The sequence below is a fragment of the Phoca vitulina genome, unplaced genomic scaffold (genome assembly GCF_004348235.1).
Source record: "Phoca vitulina isolate PV1807 unplaced genomic scaffold, GSC_HSeal_1.0 scaffold22, whole genome shotgun sequence".
NCBI lineage: Eukaryota > Metazoa > Chordata > Mammalia > Carnivora > Phocidae > Phoca > Phoca vitulina.
Window position 1 is genome coordinate 14,841,667 of NW_022589725.1, and position 22,484 is coordinate 14,864,150.

A 22,484-nucleotide genomic window follows, 5' to 3' on the forward strand; every position below is an offset into this window, starting at 1 on the left:
TTTCTTTCTTTCTTTCTTTCTTTCTTTCTTTCTTTCTTTCTTTCTTTTTCTTTCTTCCTTCCCTCCTTCTTCCTTTCCTTTCCTTTCCTTTTTCCTTTCCTTTCCTTTCCTTTCCTTTCCTTTCCTTTCCTTTCCTTTCCTTTCCTTTCCTTCCTTCTTTCTTTCTCTTTCTTTCTTTCTTTCTTTCTTTCTTTCTTTCTTTCTTTCTTTCTTTCTTTCTTTCTTTCTTTCTTTCTTTCTTTTCTCTTTCTCTTTCTTTCTTTCTTTCTTTTTCTGTCTCTCCTTCTGTCTTTCTCTCACTCTTTCTCTCTCTCTTTTTTTTTTTTGAGTTTTCATCAGTTTTCTTTGTCTCAATGCCTGTTCTGTCTTATTTGTTCAGAAATGATATCCGATCTTTTTCAGCAGTGCTGTGGGGCCAACACAGGGCTCTGGCGTGGAAGGTGTGCAGCCAGTATTTGTGGGCTGATTGAATCTGAACAGATGGATGAGATTCAAGGGACAACCCAGCAAACATGATTCTCTGGGTGCCCTCCCTCAGCGCCCAGACATCCAAGAACACCGTGGCTGCTGACGGGGCCCAGTGAATTGCTATGTTGTGGATGATGTTCTTTCTTCTCTTTTGAAGCCCTGGACATGAAGGCTTTCATTAAGGCCATGAAGAAGATGCTGAGCAATACGTCAGATGAGATGCTAGAGGCGCTGTTTCTGAAGGTGGACACAGACTGCACTGGCTCCATCACCTGGGTGAGGAGGGTGCCCCTGCTGCCTCAGGTAGCTGGAGGGAGGCTGAAGGGTCCAGGCATGGCGGATCCGTAGAGCACGTGGAGGGCTGAAGATGGGGAGGTGGTCAAGGCATCAGAAAGCCACCTGTGGATTCTGGGGTGCTTGCTGGGTAGAGGGAACCCTCCTGAGACTTCTGTGAGCAGGGCTTACTGCAGCTCATTCTTCTCCTGGGAGATAGGAGAGTGTATGACAAATGTCAGTGACCTGGCAGTAAGGATACCGCCCACCAGCCCCCCATGCAGTCCCAGCAGGTGCCACAACCATCTCATGGCCCTTTCTGGCCTCTCAGCCAACAGGCAGGCCTGTGGCTTTTCCATCCAAAAATGCCAGGGTTTTAGAGCAGATTTTTTCCCTGATTCTGTATGTTCTGTGATGAGCAGACGTACCATTCAAGAATACGGAATACAGAAAGATACAGAAAAGTACAAAAAAATAGTCTGATGTGTCGACATAGCAATGCCAACAATGATCACTAGCCTTTACACCAGGCGTTGTGCTAAGCACTTTATGTATTATTTTACTTAAACTTCACAGGAATCCTACAGGGTAGGTGTTGTTATTTACCTTAATTTGACAGATTGGGAAATGGAGGCATGAAGAAGTTAAGAAACTTGCCCAGAGTGACAGAGCTAGTTAGCAGCTGAGCTAGTCTTCAGACCTGGGGAGTTTGCCCCAGGAACCCGGGTGTTAACTACTCTGACATTCCTCTCCTCGGCTTAGGCATACATTCTGTTTTGTTTTTTCTTTCATTTCTCTTAATATTCTACAACAAACATGTTTCCAGAATTCTCTGCTATCCACATAATGATCTTAATAACTCCCTCTTTCTTTATAGGTTCATATGGTGGCCTGTTTTGGCCTTTATGAGGCATCAGTAGATTCTAGAGTTGCCCTCTGACCTGGCTTCTGGGTCTTCCCCTGCTGTTAACTTGTTATATGAGCTGGAACAACTCATCTCTACTTTTATGGGCCTCAGTCTTATTACCCATAAAGTGGGGGTGAATAAAGAGATTCAAACAAGATGCTGGATGTGGCGATGATGCGCAGATGTATTTAGCATCACAGAAATGCATGAAGGAGGGAGGTGCTGCTGCATGTCCTTGTGATCCCAGATCCCAGAACAGCTCAGGGGCTGGGCTGCTCCCCTTGGCCAGCCCCAGGAATCAGCAACCAGAGAGCCCCTTGGAAGGGGCTGGGAAGGATGGGGGAGGCACCGGAAGCCAGGCGTGGGCCCCAAAGCCCAGTGCTCTGACAGCTCGGCCGATGCTGTCCTGCCTCGTGTTTCTTCCCGAGGCAGCAGAAGTACGTGGATTACATGATGCGGGAGTTCCAGAGAAAGGAGAGGATGAGAACAAGCCAGTACCGCCTGCGCTTCCACCTTCCCATGAGGATCATCCCCCTGTAAGGAGCCTCTCCCTGGACTGAAGGGGTGTGTGGGAACAGGGAGCGCGTGCTCCTCCCTAAGTCCCTGAGCCCCTCTTTGTGGGGCCACCAAGGCTCCTTTCAGCCCCTCAACCCTGTAGGTGAGCCTGAGCATTAAGGTGGGTGACGTGTCCCCACTTTACAGACAAGGAAAGAGAGGTTCGGGGAGGTCAAATGAGAGTGGAGGGGTTGCTGTTTTTGACCCTCCCTGCAGCATCGCTGTTCCTCCTGCTTCCTCGCACCGCTCGTGCTGAGTGGGCCTGGGGGTTTTATCCACAGGGCACAGATGGCTCATGTGGCGGGGAGTAAAAGCCATCATGGGAAGCTGCTCCTGGAGGCCACACCAGGCCTCGGGAACAGGCCACTGATCACTCCTGGAGCATGTGGCTCTGTCCCTGCCTTGACCCCCTCCTGACCCTGCCTGTTTGCTCCTCTTTGTGGCTCCTCCCCACTGTGCCATCTGGGCCTTCACCTTATCTTCTTTCTATGCCATGGCCCTGTCTGCTCCTGCCCCTCTGAACTCCCTAAGAACAAGGAGCCCTCCAGTGGATCTGGCCAATGGCCCAGGCCTCTTCCCAGAGTTCCTTTCCCAGAGACCACCTGGGGGTTTGAGCACCTCCTGCCCAGTGCAGGCAGCCGGGGCCAGGGAGCCAGGTCCTCTGGTCCAACACTTGGTGACCGGCATTTGTGGCCTGGTTAGGAGGTGCTGTGGCTGGATCTGTCCTCAGGACCACCCCCAGAGCAGGCTATGGGGAAGACTGTGAACCAGAAGTAGTCTGCCCCGGAGCACCTGGAGATTCAGAGAGATGGTGTAATGAAAACCAGGAAAGGGCAACTAAAACAATTTTGGTCAAGATTCAATTGAGGAATAGCCAATAAATATGAACGATGAAGGATTTTATAACCATACATGATGACCTGATGTGGCCAAGCCTTCATGGGTCTTTCTATTTCCTTGGGACGTTTAGATTCCCAAGGGTGCTAAAAGGGCCAGAACCAAAAACGTTAAGAAGGCTCTCCCTATTTTCCCCTATTTATTTGCTCAACCTTCAAACCCAGAGAGGCATTTCCAGCTTGGCAGAGAAAATAGCCAAGTACTATTTAATTACCTTCATGAAAGCGTCATCTTAAAAGCTGGCTCCCCTTTCCTGAGCCTGGGCCAAGATCACTGAACGCCCCCTCTGGGATGCCTCTGCAGTCTGGCAGGCGGAAGTGCTGGCCCTGTGGCGTAACACCTCCTGAGGGCTCCTCTCACTTCTCATGGCTCTCACCTGTTGTGTCGACCCCTCAGGGTCCCGTGGCCCTGATGCGACAGGCGGCCCTGGGAATGATGCTTGAGGGCAGACCGGGCAGCGCTGCAGGCCGTGGGGGGCGGGGGAGAGAAAGGAGCCGTGTCCAGACACACCATCACCCTCTCTCCTGCTGAGACTGTTTCGGACGTGGAATGTCACAGCGGTGTGGGTTAGCCCTCAGCCACAGGTCACGTGGTGTCCACAGTGAGGTTTGCAGAGGGCTCCAGCTGGCGTAGGGATGGAGCTGCCGAGGTTCTGATTTGAGCTCTGCCTGTAGCCAGGACATAACTCCAGGCTAATGCTTATCCCTGGGTCCCTGTGAGGTGAGGTGACATGCCCTGCCCCGCCGGGGCCTGGAGGTGTGGGAACGGCAGGTGGGACAGTGTGTGCTGTGCGTGTCCAGAAGTCAAAATGGTGCTCCCGTTAGCAGCCAGCCCGCCAGCTTAGCCAGCTTGGGCCAGGGAAGAAGGCATCGCTGTAGCCTGCTGGGAAGGCTGCATGGGGGCGTCCTGCAAGGCCAGGCCTGCCGTGGGAGCCTTTGCTGGGCTCAGGGCCTGGCCTTGGAGATGAGGAGTCAGGTACACGGGGTTCTGTTGGATACATTGTCCCTCGTCTACTTTTATTGCGTGCTTGGGTTATACTCCCTTTCTCTACCCCGAGTTGCCAGAACCTGTTATTATGAAGGTTTCAGTGGCAAGCCCCCCTCCACTCGCCTCTTGTAGACCATTTTTCTCATAAAAGAAGTTTTGCAAAAGACCTCTGTTCTCTGCCTCCTCTGACCCTGTCCCATCCTGAGGAAGCTGACTGGCTGTGTGATAGGAGAAGCCCACTGCTTGTGGAGCCCTGTCTCATACCAGCGGCCTTCTTGGGTCTCTCTTTCTTTCGGCCAGCGCTGATAATGGTAGAAACCCGCCTGGCAGAGTCACACGTCGCGCGAGTGTGCGCACCTGCAAAGGGAGCTCCCTTTGCTTGCTCTCTCCTTCCTCCTCTGTGCTCTTCATTCTGTTTTTGTTTGAGTCCTTCTCTCTCCTATCACCTTCCACAGGAACCATGGCTGTGAGATTGTGAAGGTGCAGTTTTTAACCCAGCGGTTCAAGAAGACGGGACATCTCCTGACTGTCACCAAGGATGGGATCTTGCAGATCTGGTCTGAGGCCTTCTCGCTGCTTAACTCCTTTAGGGTGAGGGAGGCCCACCCGTGGAGACACATGGGGTGGTTGGAGAGCCTTTGCCTTTGTACCTCGATAGTGAAGGTGACCCGGACCCAGAGTAAGCTCAGTCTTGGGTTCATGGTCCCTGCGGTCACTGCTCCCAGGGCCAGGTTCTGGCTTCACTGTGGGACTGGGACCCTCCTGTTTGTCTTCTGTAAGCAGGATGACATCTGGGTGTTTGGATGTCCAACAGTTTTTACACCCAGTTTTTCCAAACAGAATGTCACTGAAGTCCTCCCTGGCCACCAGACTTACTTCTGGGCCCCATCTCAGTGAGTGGTATCATCACCCACCAAGGTTCCTGTGTTAGAGATCAGCCCCCTCTCCTTTCCCTGTCACAACCACTCCATCACTGCCCAGCTGCCGGCACCAGCCTCTGTGCTCTTGGTGTGTCTGAGTTCTGATGCTACGGTCCCCTCCCTGCCCCGGCCTTTGCTGGCCCTTCCGCATACCCACCTAGAAGAGCTGCCTGAAAGCCCCCCTTCCCTTCCGTTTCATGTGGCACTCCTCCCTGCTTCCTTCAGTTCCCAGTCTGTGGCTTTATTCGGGGAGTAAAATACAAGTTCCTTAGCTGGTCACCCTGAACTCCTCTCCCATCCTCCCATTCCCCGAGCCTCCTCTTTTCCCTGGACACCAAAGCCCATTCTTGCTGACATGCCTTTGTGTGTGGCGTCGCCCACCTGGAGCCTGGAGCGCCCGCTCAAACTCCGTCTGCAGGGGTGTTACGTGAGGCTGGCAGGGGAGCGCGGAAAGGCACCTCACACCCTGGCAGGACGATTTCTTGTTCATAAGCTGCTTGAACCAGGTGACACCCACAGATGGTAAACAAGATTCAGACAAAACAAGCAAAAATGAATACAATGTTCTATGTCTATTATATCTCAATTAAACCATGGGGGAAAGAGACAGGCAGAGGGGCAGTTCGTGGGAAGTCAGTCTCCCTCTCCCAGACCCTAATTCTCTCCCGGGAGGCAACTTCTGTGACCAGTTTTGGGGTGCTCTTCCGTGCTTAGACTGTACACACATCCCCCCACCCCTTTCTTTTTAAATATACACATGGTAGCACATGATAGTGCTGCTTTCTACCTTGCCTTCTCACTGCATAATAGATCCTGGTGACTCCTCTCTGTGGCAGGTGCACACCTCCCTCGTTTGTAACGTCCAGGTGGTGCGCTGTGGTTTGGGTTTATATCCGCTCTCCTTTGCAGGCAGCCTGTGGCCTGTTGCTATCACAGCAATGTAGCAGGGCCCACCCTCGCACACACTTCTCTGTGAGCACATGGGAACACATCCATAGATGTGGCTTGGAAGTAGATCCCAGGATTACAAACCATGCACATTTAAAACTTTGATGAGTGGGGTGCCTGGGTGGCTCAGTCGGTTAACTGTCTGACTTCAGCTCAGGTCATGATCTCAGGGTCCTGGGATCAGGCGCCTGTGTCGGGTGGGTTCCGTGCCCAGTGGGGAGTCTGCTTCTCCCTCTGCAACCCCCTCTCCTACTTGTGCTCTCTCTCTCTCAAATAAATAAATAAAATCTTTAAAAAAGTACTTAAAACTTTGATGAGCATGTCAAATGGCTCTAAAAAGGGGTTGTGAGGATGGGTGTTCCTTAAGCCCATTTTACAGATGTGGAAACTGAGACTCAGAGAGGTCGGAGCACTTCTCCAAGGCCCCATCAGTAGTTGGTGGGAGCACTGGGCTCCATACCAGGTCTGTGGCTAGTTCCAGGGCCTTGGGTGGCAGGAGAGGGCTCGTGGGATCCCGTGCTCCTGGTGTGCTCTGCTGGGCAAGCCTCCCCAGCCCAGATCTCTGCTCTTCCTCTGGCCAGCTTAACCAGATCCAGCAGGTCTATAACCTGCAGATGTGGGTCATCGACATGGTGTGTCTCTATAACATGAACCTGATTGCGGTTGCATCTACTGACCAGAAGATAGGTGAGTCCCTGACAGCTCCCCAGGCCTGCTCTTGGCCGTTGGAGGGCATGCATTTACACTTGGAGAGACCTGTCACCGAGCCAGCTGTGGGCATGGATTAGAGTCCTCTGGGGGTGCTGCAGCGGGTAAGCAGATGCTGCGTGTTGTCACCAGATCCCCAAGGCCTGGGACGTGGGCTTGGCTTCCATGCATGTCTCCCCTTCTGTGTCTTCCCCAGAGTTCTTTGACATTAGCAACCATAACTGTGCCCGGGCCTTCACCTTCATTGATCTGGACAGCTGTGTCTTGGCCATGGACTACTGGTGAGTCTCAGGGAGATTGGCACATAGCCTTGGCGGCCACATCACTCAGCAGGGTTGGGACTCCCAGAAAGCCTCTCTGGAAACAGCCCTGGAAAGATTCCCACTCTGTGTGTCTGTGTCCTCTTCACCAAGCTGCCCCTCCTGGGGGAGTCACTCAGTCATCAGTCCCTCTTCCTCCCATGCCCCGAGCAAGTCAGCCACCGAATCCCGGCAGAGGCTTGTCCCGCCAAGGCCGGGGACTCTGGGAATGTCATGGTCCATCAGTAGGGGTGAGCTGATAATGAGCATCTGGAGGACCAGGGACTCATTTGTTTGGGTTTTAAAAGAAAATAATGATTTCTTTTGGATCTGGTTCACCGATGATCTGGATCTGGGCGGCTGGGCCCGTGTTTGTCAGCTGTTGAGGGCAAGGCTGGGAAGTCGTGTGGGAACTGCTCTCGCTCCCGGGCGGAGGAAGGTCGTTGGGCGCTGGGAGGGTGGAGGGTTGCAGCTGGTGTGCGCAAGCCAGCCTCTTCTGCCCCCGCCCCCCTCAGGTCTGACTACCACAGAGGGGTGTTCTGCTACGGGGACACCAAAGGCAACGTCATCATCTTCACCTCTGACAACGTGACCCATGGGTTGTTCAACCCCCGAATCCTTCCCAGGACCTCCAAATGGGGTAGCTAAGATGCTGGGGAATTGGGGGAGGGGGGAGATGGCCCTGCCCTGAGCAGCTCTTCTCTCTCCCGCCTTCCAGCTCAGGAGCCCCTGAGGGGCAGTGAGGCCATTTGCTCAGCTCAGAGTGGCTTGTGGGACAGGGGGTGATGAGGGGACAGCAGGAGCCAGAGGGGGCTGAGGAGACAATCTCTGTGAAGGCAGGAGGTTGCCCAGGGGAGGCTGAGGGGAGGGGCTGCAGGACCCTGCTCATCCCAGCAAGACTGAGCCTGGGCCAGCTGTGCGACCCTGGGGAAGCCGCTCACCGGCTCTGGGTCTTGGGATGACAGCACTACCTTTCTCCGTGGTCGGGAGGAGGGTCTGCTCTCCTTGGCTGGGAGCAGCCTCTGTTTGTGGGGTGGGGGTGGGGCAGAAAGGCCTGCGGGAGAGCCTGGCTCAACGCGGATATGAACATGCATAAGCACAGTGACATCTCTTGAGCACTCGTGTGCTGCGTGCTTTGGGCACATGGCCTCCTCCAGTCTCCCACCCACTGCCTGTCCAACTGCCAGGAGGGAGCCGCTGCTGCTACAGTCCATGAAGAGAGGGGGAAGGGTACTTTCGGGGGTGCAGCACTTGCACAGGGCCCCACAGGGTAAGTGGCCTGAAGCAGGCGGTCCGCCCCAGAATCTGAACCTTAACCCCTTGCTGGGCTGTACCCCAGACTGACTGCCTGCTGCAGGGTACTGTTTGGGGCAGCTGTGCCAAGGGTACCGGATCCCAGCTCTGGGGCCTGGGGCTGTCAGGGGCTCGTCTGAGCTGGACCCTCTCCAGGATCGAGCCTTTGGTGCACGGTGTCAGGCCTCTAGGTTGCTTCATACCCATCTAGAGGAGGCCCTGGGCCACCAGGGTCCCCAGCCCCCGAGGACACTGACTCCCCTTCCACCCAGGATACCAGAGCAGCCCCTTGGGCTTCCAGTCAGAGTTTCTGAGCAGGACACTCTCCAGGGGCTCCCAGGCCCTGGTGATAGCTCTCCTGCTGAGCTTGACAGGGCAACACTCCCCCCACTGGCCGGATGGAAAATGGATCCTGCCCCGGATACAGCAGTGGGCGGGCACCAGCTGCATTCCTGCCTCATCAGCCGCTGCCCCCCAGTGCCTTCCCTTGCGCTGCCCCAACCGAGGCGGCTGCCTAGCTGAGGTCATGCTGCACCACCCTGGGAACCGGCGTGGGAGGTTGTGGTGGTCTTTGAGCTGCATGTTGGACAGGAGATCGGAGCTGGAGTGTAGGAAGGAGGCCTTCCATGCCACATGCAGCCTGAAGGCTGGGTCATGCACAAAGGTGGGCCCGCCAGTGTGTTGACTTGGGAGGAGGTGGACAGACCAGCTCTGTGTGACCTGGATCCAGTTGCTTAACCTCTCTGTACCTCAGTTCCCTTATTAAACAGGGATGAGCAGACTCAATTCATGGCTTTTCTGTAAGGTGGAAGGAGAGCATGCAGTGTGAGGCACACAGTAAGGGCCAGGTGACTACCTCCCTTGACCTCCCGGGGCCCTCCCAGCCTCATGGGAGACGCAGACAGGCAAACAAGCTTGCACTGCAGCCCTGGCTAAGCTTTCTGCCTCCTGTGCCCTTGCAGGGCCCGCCCCACTTCAGCAGCACTCCACCCCTTGGGACTTCCCTTGCCAGATGGGGCTGGTGGTTTTGCAGCAGTAAAATGCTTGGCATAAACCCCTAAGTCCCCCTCTCTTTTCTGCATTTTACCTGGGAGTTTCTCTCAGACTTGAGCCAAGATTGTCCCAGTCCTTCTGACCCACCTCCTTAAACCCTGCTCTGCAGGTAGACCCAGGCTTGTCCCCGTCACCGCTGGCTCCATCTGCCTGGGTCAAGCCTTTCCATGTGCACCAGGGGCCTTTCCCTGGAGGCTCCCGGGCCTGGCCGCTGGCCCTGGGAGGTTTTGGAGGCCGGGAGACTCTAAACACCTCAAGGGCCAGGCTGTGCTTAGGGCAGTTGCTCCAGGCACGTTTGCTGGATGCTTCTCCTTGGAACTTGTGTTTCCTGGACAAGGTGGGGCATGTCGTTTGAGGCATGATGGTAAACTTCCAAATGATCCTTTCCAGAAAGAGTAGAGCCTATGGTCTCAGTTGGTTCTCCAGTCCAGCAGAGCTGGAGCTCCCTAAATGAGAATCACCTTGTGTAGATTGCAGTATGCAGGGGGGAGGGAGGAGCCCGGGATGTGGGGCCGGCTGGGCATGCACGGGCACAGGGGCTCCGGGCAGCAGTGTTTATCTGCCTGGGGCTGTGTTCTGGGTGTTGAGTTCACCCCACCGAATCCACCAGAACGCAGTAAAGCTTGAACAAGCATTTGGATGGAAAAGCCTTTTGAGACATACAGGAGTCACAAACCAACTCAAGGTGTCCCCTGGGGTTTTGCTGATCTGGCAAAGGTTGGGAGCTGGTGATGTGGACCTCGCTTTTTCTCTCCTATCAGATCACTGGACCAAAGTTTCTGCACGGAAGCTCCTAAGTGAAAAGTCCTCTTTGTATAGGAGTTACCAGCTGAAGGTAGGTTGTATCTTTCCTTGGCCTGTTACCATGGTAATTGTCTGTACACACTCACCACTCAAAAATCAATACAGAAAGTGGATTTTCCCCCTGAGTTCAGTCTTAGGCCTCAGGGCTTGGTCACTGGGAGCAGGATGGAGGCCGCTGTTGGATCCTGTGGCTCGTCTCTCTCACCACCTCCGTTGCTAAAGCCCGGTCCTGGCAGACACTTGGACGGGTGCAGCGGCTTCTAGCTGTTTCTGCACTTCTTTTCTCCATGCAGTGCTTTGCCCCAGTCAGCAGCCAGAGGAATTAGGAGCTAGAAACAGCCATGTCACTCCTTTGCTCAGAGTCCCCCCCCCCCCCCCCGGTAGCTTCTCATCGTGTTCCGACAGAATCTTACCATGACCATCAGTACATGAGGTGACCTGGCCCCTGGCCTGTTCCGCATCTTGCCTGCTACTTTGCTTCTTCTCATTTACTCTATGCAGAGACGCAGGCCACCTTGCTGTTCTCTGGACACCCCAAGCCTTTTCCCACCGCAGGGCCTTGTCACACTCTGTCCCCTTCCCTAGTTCCTGTGTCCCCCTTTCTCTGCTTCCTTCGGGGTCCTCACCAGCCAGCTTGGACCAGCCCCGCTGCCTGCCCCTGCCTGTGTCTCTTCATGCTGCAGTGCTTATAGGATTCTGACACCAGTGACAATGTGTTTTTCCCACACTGCCATGCAATTCTTGGACCTCAGCTGGGTGACCTACAGTTCAACTCAGTTCTGACACTATCTACCTGGAGATAGCATCAGATCCTACAGGTTGAGGCTCAGTCCCACAGGACTGCCCCCCGCTGACCTTGGAGACCAGTCACAAGTTCAGGTTGTCCCCTGTGCTTCTGACCCACCAGTTATAAATCAGAGGTTCCCATGACCCTCTCTTTGGGTTCGATTAATTTGCTAGAGTGCCTCACAGAACTCAGAGAATCATTTTACTTACTAGATCACCAGTTTATTATAAAAGGCTACAACTCAGGAACAGCCAGAGGGAAGAGATGCAGGGCAAGGTATGGGGAAAGGGGTGGGGGTGGGTAGAGTTTCCCTGCCCTCTCTGGGTGCAAGGCTCGCCCCGCATCTCCACATGTTCACTAGCCCAGAGGCTCTCTGAACATTGTCCTTGTGGGTTTTTTATGGAGTTTCATTACATAGGTATGATTGATTAAATCATTGGCCATTGGCAGTCAATTCAACCTGCAGCTCCTCTCCTCTCCCCAGGGATTAGGGTGGTGGGACTGAAAGTTCCAACCCTCCAAGCTCATGGTTGGTTCCCCTGGCAACCAGTCCCCATCCTTAGGGGCTTTCCAAAAGTCACCTCATTAATGTAAACTCAGGTGTGGTTGAAAGGGGTTCATTACGAATATTAAGACACCTTTGTCTTATCACTTAGGAAATTCCAGGGGTTTTAGGAGCTCTGTGCCAGAAATGGGCATGAAGACCAAATATACATTTCTTACTGTAAATCACACTAACACAGCTTACCTCCTCCCAACTTTGTATCGTCCACCCACTGCTTTCTCGTCCTGTCATCCTCATGGGATTGGCAGCTCCTAAGGACAGGCACTTAGGGTCTTGCTGGGGCTCATTCAAGGAGAGTCACTCACGAATACCTTCTTCTCCATCTTCTGTTGGAATCTCATCTTGGGCTTCGTTTTCCACCCCAGTTGCTAAGTGTCCCGGGTTCTCTTCGGTGCCCTGAATTCGGTGCCTTCATTGTGAGAGAGACTCAGTGAGGCAGTGCATTGAAAACCTAGCTCAGTGCCCGACAACCCCCTCCATTCTTGTCCTGAAGAGGAGAATCCCCGGATTGGGAGGCCAAGCACAGGGCCAAACTGCAGAGCCAGAGCTAGAGAATTCAGGGCCTATGCAGTCAGGCCACCCTCTTGACTGCTGGGTCTCAGCCTTTCGTTGTTCAAGTTGCACCAGATAACATTCGCACACACTCCAAATCATGTCCTGAAACACGGAGGGCAGCGGTGGGGCAGGGAAGCTCCTCTCTCCTCCGTGGCGGGGATCCCTGTGGATAAGAGGGACTGCGGGCCCGGCTGACTCCAATCCATCCTTTCTCCTGTGTGGGATGGGGAGACAGATGGTGCTGTCACATGGGCTGACCTTGCCTGTTCTCTAGCTTATAAGCAAGAGTTCCCGTGATAGCAGACTTGGGTGCTTTTCACCTGTCTCACTGACAAGTGATGGCCCAGGACTGGGCTAGGACCGGGGGGCCGTGTGGGCGTGTCAGAGCTGCGATCACTAGACGGCATTAGGCGTGCTGAGCTCCAGCCCCTACCACTGCCACTCTCTTCCCAGGCGCTCCATCCCAACTGGTGCCAACAGGTCAAGTTCATCCCCCAGCTGAACACGGTGGCCTCCTGTTCGGCCATTGAGAAGTCCTCTCTGGTGCTGACCATATTGCCATCCAAAGCCCCAGAGAGCCCCAAGTAAGGAGCGCCTCTCCCCAGGCTGGAGTGGGGGGGCCGGCGGGGGGGGGGGGATGTGATGGTGCCCCGGAGGGTCTGGCTTTACCTCAGCCACCGTGGCCATCCCCACTGAGAGTGGGCCTGCCCCCAGGACAGTGGCATCCTGCGGATCTCACTGGGTTACGAGAACTTTTATGGAGTGTGGTTTTAATCTTTGCTACCAGCAACAAAAATATAACAAGCCTCTTTTATCCACCAATTTATACGCAAAACTCAGCACAGAAGCTGGCACATAGGGTAAGCAGACAGTCAGAAAAATATTTTCTGAATGGAGGAATGAATGCGAGTTGCTTTACCTCTGTGCCCCTTGCTCAGTGTCCTCGTCTGTAGAAGGGGGTGACAGCAGTACTTCTTTCCCTCGTGCCAGAGCTGATTGCTCTTTGTGCTATATGGTCAATAATTGGTAGCACTTACTCTTTGGAGATGGTTCTGATCTCTTTCCTTTATTCCAGGTTCCACTCCCCAGAGTGGATTTTTTTTTTTCTGCCTCCCTTCCTCCCTCCCTTCCTTCCTAATCAGTGATTAGTCACACTAGTAAGTCTATATATGTAGGTTGACCCTGTAAAAAAGTAAAACATAATAAATAAAGCCTCAATCCTTCCCTTACCCAATACCCACTGTCTCACTCCGTTCTCAAATGTCTCACGTCTATCATTTTCATGTGTACCTTTTTAAAAATTATTTTTTAATTTTTATTTATTTAATTTTTTAGAGAGAGAGGGTGGGGAGGGGCAGAGGGAGAGGGAGAATCTCAAGCAGGCTCCACACCGACGTGGGGCTCGATCTCACGACCCCGAGATCACAACCTGAGCTGAAATCAAGAGTCTGACCCTTAACCAACTGAGCCACCCAGGTGCCTCTCATATGTATCTTTCACCGTGCATTTCACAGTAGGTATTTTCTCCTGAGGGATTTTTTTTTTTCCTTTTGCCTCTGCTATTTCCTTCCTGCAGCGGGTCTTTACCTCCTGGACCCTTCAGGTCTGTGACATTTTGCTCCTGGGCAGGTTGAACCATGAACTGCACCCTCCTGTCTTCTTGGGGGAGCAGCTGGGTGAGGCACAGCGGGAAGACTGAGGGCCACTTAGGCCCCATCTCTGTCTGTCCGTTCCTGTCCTGGGATGGTAGGGCTAATTTGGTCCAACTCCTCATTTTACAGATTGGAAACCTGAGACCTTTGAGCAGGGGACGTGTCCCAGACCTCACTGTACCTCCACTATCTTGCCAGCCAGAGTCCTCTGCGCACATCCCCACCCAAGCCCTGGAACTAGCTGCTGGTTGGAGGAGGGGGCCCCGGAGAAGGCCTAATGCCGTGGGGAAGCTTCAGTCCTGGCTTCCGGGCCTTGAGTGAGGCAGTGTGGTGGGATTTTGCTTGGAGCTGATTTGCGGCAGAGGCTCATCTCTCTGCTTTGGTGGTAGTATTATTTCATGTCTGTGATACGTGTTTTATTCAGCTTGTTTTTTTATTTATTTATTGGGTCTCAGTGGCAGGTGGACATCACAGGATCACCTCATCCTGGCCACGAGGGTCTCTGTGGTCTGTCCCTGCTGCCTTCCTAATCTCACCTCTTCTACCTTCCTCCTCCAGCCCCCTGTGGCCCCCTTGTGGTTCAGGCATGCTCCTGCCCCAGGGCCTTTGAATTGCTCCTTTCCGCCCAGTATGTCCTTGTTTCTTCTTTGTTTTTATTTTTTAAACATTTTCGTTACTAAAAATCTTAAACACACAGAAGTAGAGAAAATACTATGATACATCAATATTACTAGTACCTAGTCCAAGTTAATCTCCCCCCAGTTGTCTCTAACATATCTTTTTCGATTATTTGGTAAGAGATATAAACAAATTCTTAGGTTCTGAGCACAGGACCGGTATGGTTTGATGTGTAGGAGCATCCTTCTGGCTTCTCTGTTGCAAGTGGAGTGGGCAGGTGTGGAGTTGGGGACTCCAGTGACGATACCATTGTAATAATTCAGGCTACCTATGATGATGGCCTGGAATCAGCCAGTGGAGATGAGATGGAGGGATTTGAGATACACTCTGGGGGCAGGTTGGAGAATGTATTTATACGCATGAGAGCACGCAGACCCTTCGGGTTGTCTGCATGCAGTACACCTGCTAGCCAGCAGGTGGCACCATTGACTGTTTGCTGGTCTTTAGTTCCCGGCAAGGACCTCTCAGGGCATGGCCTCCACAGGAGGGGTCTCGCATTGTCACCCCCAAACTTTGCCTCTAGAGTCAGCCTCAGCCTCCGAGGCACTGTGGGCCTGAGAGCTTGGCTCCCTGGCAGCCAGCACGCGCTGAGTTCTTCAGATGCTTGCAGCCAGCAGGGAATCTGAGCCGAGGAGCCAGGGTGGAGTTGGAGGGAGCCTGTGCTGGGTGTGTGGACTGACCCACAGTGTCTCCCCTGCTTTACCCTCTTCTCTCACTTCTGCCCCCACCACTGAGTCAAAGCCACCTGAACTGCTTGCCATGGCCTTCTTCCCTGCGTCCCCTCTGACCTTCCGGTCCCTTCTCTACACAGCAACCATCTGCAGACTGGTCTCCTGCAGCTACCCTGTCAAAGCCACCTGTTTATTTCCCTGCAGGACCTGTCCCAATGTGCAAAGGTCCATCTCCTTTGTCTCTCTGTTCATTTACTTGCTCCTGCTGTTTCCCTCTGGAAGGAAAACTCCATGAAGGCAGGGGCATCTTATCTATGCCCCTGGTAATCCCGGCAGGGTGTAGATGCCAGTAAATCTTGGTTGCATGAGTGAGTGAATCAGCCTGAAATAATTTCTAGTGACATTGTGGTGACCATTCTTCCAGAAGATTTCTCTGTGCATATATGCATGGAGGGAGATGTATCTGGTTTGACAATAAATGAGATAACATGTATTTGATATGCTCTTCTTGAAGTTTCAGTTTTTTGAGGAATCCTTCTGGCGGTGGAAGGGAGAGTAGATTTGGAGTGGGAGCAAGACTGGAGGTTAAGAGACCTGCTGGGAGGCTGACGCAGAGATGAAGGGGGTCTAAACTGAGCAAAGGCCAGGGCTCTGGTGGGACGTGGGCAACGAGGGTTCAGGGCCCAGCTGGATAATGGGAATGCTGGCGAGGGAGCCTCCAGGATGACCCCTAGGCAACTGGGTTAGGCCCCTGGGGAGTGATAAGGGAACCAGTTCAGGGGCCGTTCAGTGGAGGGCATGCTGCGTTAGAGGGCTGGGCTACCCTGCAATGGGGCCCTCTGAGTTGAGGTTCAAAGGGGGAGTTTGAGTAGAAAGAGCAGGATGTATGGATAAGGGGGAATAGCATGTGCCAAGGCACAGAGCTTCCAGTACTCTCGGGCCGGACCCTCCTGAGACCCCTGCCTGGGTCACCCTGGCCCTCCTGAGCCCCATCCACCCGGCTGCACCTGTTCCTCTCCTGGAACACTGGCAACTGAGCCTCCTGCCTCTTCCTGCCCACCCTGGGTCTGAATCCTGACGCCCCCATCTTGCCAGCCTTGTGGCCTTGGGCAAACTCCTTAGTTTCTGCTTTCCGTGTCCTCATTGTGGCACAGGGCTGATGACACTCTCTAGGGTTATATGAAGGCTCCAGATGATGAACGAGACAGCACCCAGCACAGGAACCAGCACAGAGCAGGCCGGGGCACAAGGACCCGGGAGCTCCCCTTCTCCTGGCCCTTAGAATCCCCTCATTTTTAAAAATGTGTGTCATGGGTCAGGGGACGCCTGTCTCAGTATGGTTGAAGTGAGGATCAAGTTAAGTTAAATGTATTACGGCTGTAAGGAGTTGCTCCTGCTTTGGGGGTGCCTTCACCTACAGGTGGGAGGGGGGCGCCTCCTCCACGAGCTGCTGGCTTTGGGCTGAGACGCACGGCAGCCGCCCTGCCTGTGGTGCTCCACCCCGACTTGGCTGCAGGGTGAGCCCCGGGGTTGCTGGGGTTGCTCCTGTCCTTGGGTGAGAGGTAATGGCTTCTCCCTGGCTTCCCTGCGGCCGTCGCTCCCGGCCTGCAGCCTTCGCCCTTTGCTGTTGTAGGTTTTCCGTGCTGAACTTAAGAAAAGGGATTCTTTGCTTTGATTACTGCCCAGACAAGAACTTAGTGGGTAAGTCATCTTCATGTCCCCCAGAAACCCCAGGCCTGGTGGAACCGGGGTGAAGGCTGCTGGGGACATGGTGGGGAGGCTCTGTCTGGGCTCCTCTCCTGCCACTCTGGTTGCAGCCCGTGGGCACCTGGGGCGGTGTGGTGACACAGGCTCTGCTTGGCATGATGGGGGAGGCTGTGGGGGAGGAGTGGCAAAGGGGCAGATGATAACCACAACCCCCCATCTGCCACACCTGCCTGGGGTCCAGGGCCTGGTCCCAGGAGAAGGTCCCAGCATAGGCCCCCCATGGTTGACACCTATTCTTTTGACCCCAGTGACCGGTGGCTATGACCCCCTCATCCGCCTGTGGAACCCCTTCTTCTCAAAAAAGCCCGTGTGGATGATGAAGGGGCATCAGACTTCCGTGACGCACATCCTGGTGAACAGCAAAAATAGCAGCATCCTCCTCAGCGTCTCCAAGGACAAGGTGCTGTCCTCATGGAGCACAGCTCTTCCACTCGCACGGGTTCCTGTTCCCCGGCAGAGACGCTGGCCCTGGGAAAACCATGTAGCTCGGCCAGGCCAGGGGCTGGCAGTCAGCGGCAGCCTGAGGCCCAGGGGGATGGTGTGACCTCCCTGCCCGTGGTTCCACACCCGCCTGGCTGCCCCAGGTGGAGTCACCACGAGGGGGCTGGGGGTCTCTGACAGCCCCTGGTAGAGGCCTGCACCCCACTCTGAGCAGTCCCCAGAGCTGGGTTCCCATGTCGCCCAGCCTGGCTTCTTGCTCTGTGGTCCTGGGCAAGGCCCTTCTGATTTCTGAGCCTCAGTCCCCTCATCCACAGGATGGGTGGTTGAGAGGTTTAGAGCAGGACTGGTGGGAAAGTGGCAGTGTTGCGGTTGGCACACAGTAGGTGTGCGATACGTGTGAGCCACTCCCTGCCCCCCTGCCCCCCAGCTCTCCTGTGACCCCTTCTCGGCTGCCCTGGCTCTCGGGGCCTGACCGGACCTTCTCCAGCGCCCGGGACTCCCTAGTTCCGGGCTTGTCACTTTGCACCTCTGCACCGATTGGTTCAGGGTACCGCCCCGGCTTCGGGGCTGCTTGGCTGTTCTAGCCAATGTGGGGGTGCAGCCAACGGCTCCAGGGGTCCTCCTTCAGGGCACACGTTTGTGTCTTCTGGGAATCAGTAGATTGAGAGTTGGCAGGACCCTTGGGTTACCCAGGCCACCCTCCCCAGCACAGCCCACACTTTCTGTTATCTGGACTTCTCCCAGTAGCCCCGAGAATTGGGTGTCACGGTGTCTGCTGAAGGATCTGAGGCTGGAGGGGCAGGGGACCGGGACGAGCTAGCCCAAATCCTCACAGAGGCGATGGGCAGAGGCAGGGTATGGATTGGAGTCATGCCCTTTCCTGCTTACTGCTGATGTCTCCAAGCAACGGGCATCCTGGAGGGACTTCCGTGGGTTCCTCAACTTGGGATGAACTCGAGGGGGCTGCTGTGGGGACAGGTGGGCTTTTTAGCAACCCTGTCGGTAGGCACTGTGTGCAGTGCCTGAGTTTAGTTGAGGTAGGCTGGCGGGGGAGCCTGTGACGGTCTGCAGGGGCTCATGCTGTCTTGCTCGGTCTTCATCCTCAGCTGTTGAGTGGCCGCCACTCCAGCAGGGTAGGGGGGTGGGGGAGCCTCAGTTTCCTCATCTGAGCATAAGAACAGCATCTCTGTGGTACGGTTGGCATCTGTGCAGTGTTGGAAGTGCTTGCACGGTGTGGGCCCTCCTCACACCCCAAGGCCTCAGGCGCCCATGCCTCCCCGAGAGCCCACCCTCAGCCTCTCTGCCCGTTTCTCACCCCCCAGAATATCCGCGTGTGGGACATGCAGGACTACATATGCCTCCAGTCCTTCTGCGGGAAGCTTTTCGCCCTGGGGAACTGCCCCATCACCAGCATCTACTTCCACAAGAACGAAGACAGTCTCATCTGTAGCACCTATTCGGTGAGTGCTGTGCGGGAGGGAGTGAGCCCCCGCTCCGGGGCAGGAGCCGAGAATGCATTCATTAGACGCTGCCCCATCCCTCAAGGAACCGAGGAGGTAGGAGGAGAACAGAGAATGACAGTAGAAAATGCTCCGTGGTGGGATGGAGATGTATGCCAGGTGCTTCTTGGAGCACAGAGAATGGATCCTTAGCCTAGTGTGGTCAGGGAAGGCTCCCTGGAGGAGGGGACACTAGACTGATGTTGTAAGCTTCCCAGGAGTTATGAAGGACACTGGACTCCCAAGGAGAAGGCGCGAGAGGTATCAGCAGGCAGGCTGAGGAGCCAAGAGGCCTCATTGTGCTCAGGTCTGTGTGCAGTCAGGACGTTTGATGTTGCAGTTTATTGGAAGTTTCTCCCTGGGGCCAGTCACTAGGGGCGGAGCCCTTCTGACTGCCCAGCTGCCGGCCTCACTCCTCACCTATAGATTGGGATCCTCAAAGGGTACTTGGAGACCAAGGAGCCAGGAAAAGCAGGGGAGAAGACCACGACCTACAGCTCACCCGTGTGTGCCGTCCTCTACAGCAAGATTTTTAAGCAGGTGAGTGGGCTGGAGCCGGTCATGCCTCAGGCTGTCAGGAGGGCCAGGGGACCTCAGGCAGGACCCAGACCCCTTGAGGGGTCCAGAGCTGCATCCAAGGAGCAGTCAGCACAGCGGCGGGGTGGGGGGAGGATTCATAGCTTTGAGGGGGGCGTGGGGGCAGCAACACGTGGATGAGAAGCAGCCCTGCAGGGGGCCGGTGGCCTGAGGTGGGGTGGGAGCCCCATCACTTGGTGGGGGATTGCCTCACTCCTCTGAGCAGAGGAAGGCCTGTCTTCACGAGGGCCTTACCGGGCAGCAGGAAGGGCCTGGTTGCCCATTTTGGCAGGACATCACGGGGAGAGGGGCGCTGGGCCAGCCCCAGCCGTGACAGGTGGGGGCCACCCTTGGGAGTGGGGACGCTCTCCTCTCTAGGAGCCCCAGCCGCCTGCTCCCCTGCAGGTGGTGAGCGGCTGCCTGAGCAGCTTGGTGAGCGTGTGGGAGGTGGCGACGGGCAGGCGGACGATGGAGTTCTCTGTGACCGGCGACCAGCAGATGGAGCTGTCCACCATGTGCCTGGACGAATCAGAGCGCTGCCTGCTCACGGGTTTACGTGACGGCACCATAAAGATGTGGAACTACGCCATTGGTGAATGCCTGCTGGTCTTCCCCAACATGGACCACCTGGAGGTCGGTCTGCTCTGTCAGCTGGGACTGGGGGCGCCACGGGGAGACGCAGAGCACAGCGCCCCCGAGCCTGGGGCCCCCCTTTCAGGCTGGGCACATAGACTGCCTGCCTTCATGCCTGCCTGAGCCTTTGTGTTCTCGCCTGTAGAGTGAAGCTAGGTCACAGTGCCTGTCCTTATCAAGCATTCTGCAAGTGCTATAGCTACTCTTGTTCTTTCGATTCATGAGCACGCCTTAGCCCGGGTCTGAGAGCTTCGGACGGCATTTCTAGCAGCAGGGCCAGGAGAGCCCCACGCTCACTCCTGTTCTGGAAATGTCTGCCAGCGTCCTAGAGACGGTCTGGGGGTATGGCATGGAGCAAAGCCAGCCACTCTGGGACCTGAGCCCATGACTAACTCTTATGAAAGTCCTTTAACTAGTTCAGAAGGAGCCCTTGGCCGAGTAGCCAGGGATCTGAGTACTGTTCAGACCCTATCACTCAGTTATTTGGCCCTCCCAGGGATCCCCCTGTTGAGCGGACATGGATACCTACACTCTCTCCCTGCTCCAAGTCTATCAAATGGGATAATGTGATGTGAGAGCATTCTGAAAAATATATGGTGGTACTGCCTCTAGGGAACTCATCATCATGGAGAGCTTTGACCTGGGGCCATTTTCTCTGAGGTGCCTCAGGGCTCTGTTATCTGTCATCTTCCACAGATTAGTGGGATTGTCCATATGAACAAAGCGTTCTACGTGACCGGGTGGAGTAAGAGAATCACTTGCTTCATGTGAGTAGCTAAGGACAGCTGACCGCTCTCCTTACTTCAGATGGGTTCCCCCATTCCTAGCTTCACTAGTGGTTGGAAGACCAAGCAAGAAATTCGTGGCGGGTAATGTCCAGTGCTTCATCTGCTTATCTGTCCATTCATTCACCACTCCTTGAGGCTAACATGTTCTAGATTTTGTGCTACGTGCTAGAGATGGGTGTAAACAAGAATGATGGGGTCTCCATCCTCCGAGGGGGACGCAGAGGCTAATCAAATAACTTCATTTATAATGATAAAGTCTGTTGAGTGCTGTGGGGGAAGGGAGCACAGGTTTCTAAGGGGAGGGGATGGAAATCTGATTTCGTCTCAGGGGCGGTCAGGAAAGGCTCATCTGAGGATGGTGCGGGTGGAGTAGGGTCTTCTCAGCAAAGCAGCAAAGGGCTGGGGGTAGGAAGAACATTCCAGACAGAGGGAACAGAATGTGCAAGGCCTCTTCCTTTCCAGAGGGCCTTTCTAGGGCCATGGCTTCCCTTCTTTAGTCCTTACTCAGCTGTCCAGAGGGGGTGGATTCATCAGATTAGTTTATATAAAGCCCTGAGGACAGGGCCTTTGTCATGGGCACACAGTAGGTGCTCCGTAAATGAGGTTGGTGGGGCAGAGCTCCAACCTGAGTGCCCTCTTCCGAGTTGCCTCCCAGAATCTAAAGGCCTTGGTGTTTCCCGCCCCCGGGAACAGTAAGGCCGAGCGGCCCGCCCTCCCACCTCTGGCCCTGTGCATAGGCTCCACAAGACCAAGCCGGTGTTCGTGGGCTACCCCTGGCACATCTTCCACAAAGAGGACGTTCTGAGCATGGCCAAGTACCAGAACCAGTTCCTTGGGACCTCTTCCTACAACGGGGACATCCTCTTCTGGAACGTCAACCTGTTCAAGCCCATCCTCAATTTCAACGCCTCTGTGAGCCCCTTGCCTTTGCTGCCCAAGAAGGTATGGTTAACAGGAGCACCCCTCACTCTCTCTCAGCTGTGGGTCAGACTCAGCTGGAGGGCCGGGTGGGGGGGGTAGGAAGGAGAGGGGACGTGACGACTTCTTTTGGAGGAGGTTGGGAGCTAGGTAGGTGGGTGCTAGTTTCTAGAATTATTCTCATTTGCCAGACAAGGAAACTGAGGCACAGGGAGGTTAGGCATCTTGCCTGAGGTTGCACAGCCCAGAAGTGGTGGGTCCAGACCCAGGTGGTGTGATAGCAGAGCATTCACATCTTCTAGAGCTGGTCCTGTTCTGTCTAGCAGATGACTCTTTCCTCGAAGGCGGCTCCTATCTTACTCCTCATGGCTGTGTTCACACTCTGGGCTCACCGGGCTCATGCAAGGGACTTAGGAAACCTACACCGTCTCTGAATTATGCTGTCTTTGCAGATGAAGCTGGAAGGGGCCTTTGGGGTCACCTCATCCAGTAATTTTCCAAACATGTTGGGGACAGATGCTCAGAGGCTACTGCAGTGGCTTCTCCTAGAGCAGTTCAGCTTTTTACCTGTTTAACACTTCGGAGCTTCCCTTAAGATTACAAACAACCTCACAAATATTTGGAAACCACTGTCCATTTCACTGATGGGGAGACTGAGTCCCTCACAGGAGCGGTGTCCCGCCTGTGGGCACTCAGGGCATTCCTGGTTAGCCCCGGGACAGGGTTATGAGTTCTGGTTTGATGCTTCTAAGGGTACTCAGTTTCTAGGGAGCAAGGCCTGGGGCACCTGGAGGGCCCTTTAGGTATTGGCATCGGGCTGAGGAGGCCCTGCATGTCCCTCT

The 22,484-nt window shown here is 54.8% G+C and overlaps 1 protein-coding gene across 1 annotated transcript in view; it reads left to right on the forward strand.

Moving 5' to 3' along the window:
* EFCAB8 (EF-hand calcium binding domain 8) overlaps positions 1 to 22,484 on the forward strand; it is a 56,396-nt gene that overhangs the window by 10,005 nt on the left and 23,907 nt on the right. The window contains exons 3-17 of the mRNA XM_032419953.1: positions 626 to 744; positions 2,081 to 2,184; positions 4,543 to 4,678; positions 6,537 to 6,642; positions 6,860 to 6,944; positions 7,478 to 7,602; positions 10,070 to 10,143; positions 12,473 to 12,603; positions 16,654 to 16,721; positions 17,036 to 17,187; positions 18,551 to 18,688; positions 19,154 to 19,267; positions 19,709 to 19,936; positions 20,633 to 20,703; positions 21,462 to 21,666. Coding sequence (XP_032275844.1) covers positions 626 to 744; positions 2,081 to 2,184; positions 4,543 to 4,678; positions 6,537 to 6,642; positions 6,860 to 6,944; positions 7,478 to 7,602; positions 10,070 to 10,143; positions 12,473 to 12,603; positions 16,654 to 16,721; positions 17,036 to 17,187; positions 18,551 to 18,688; positions 19,154 to 19,267; positions 19,709 to 19,936; positions 20,633 to 20,703; positions 21,462 to 21,666 — 1,856 coding nt within the window. The remainder of the gene's footprint in view (positions 1 to 625; positions 745 to 2,080; positions 2,185 to 4,542; positions 4,679 to 6,536; positions 6,643 to 6,859; positions 6,945 to 7,477; positions 7,603 to 10,069; positions 10,144 to 12,472; positions 12,604 to 16,653; positions 16,722 to 17,035; positions 17,188 to 18,550; positions 18,689 to 19,153; positions 19,268 to 19,708; positions 19,937 to 20,632; positions 20,704 to 21,461; positions 21,667 to 22,484) is intronic.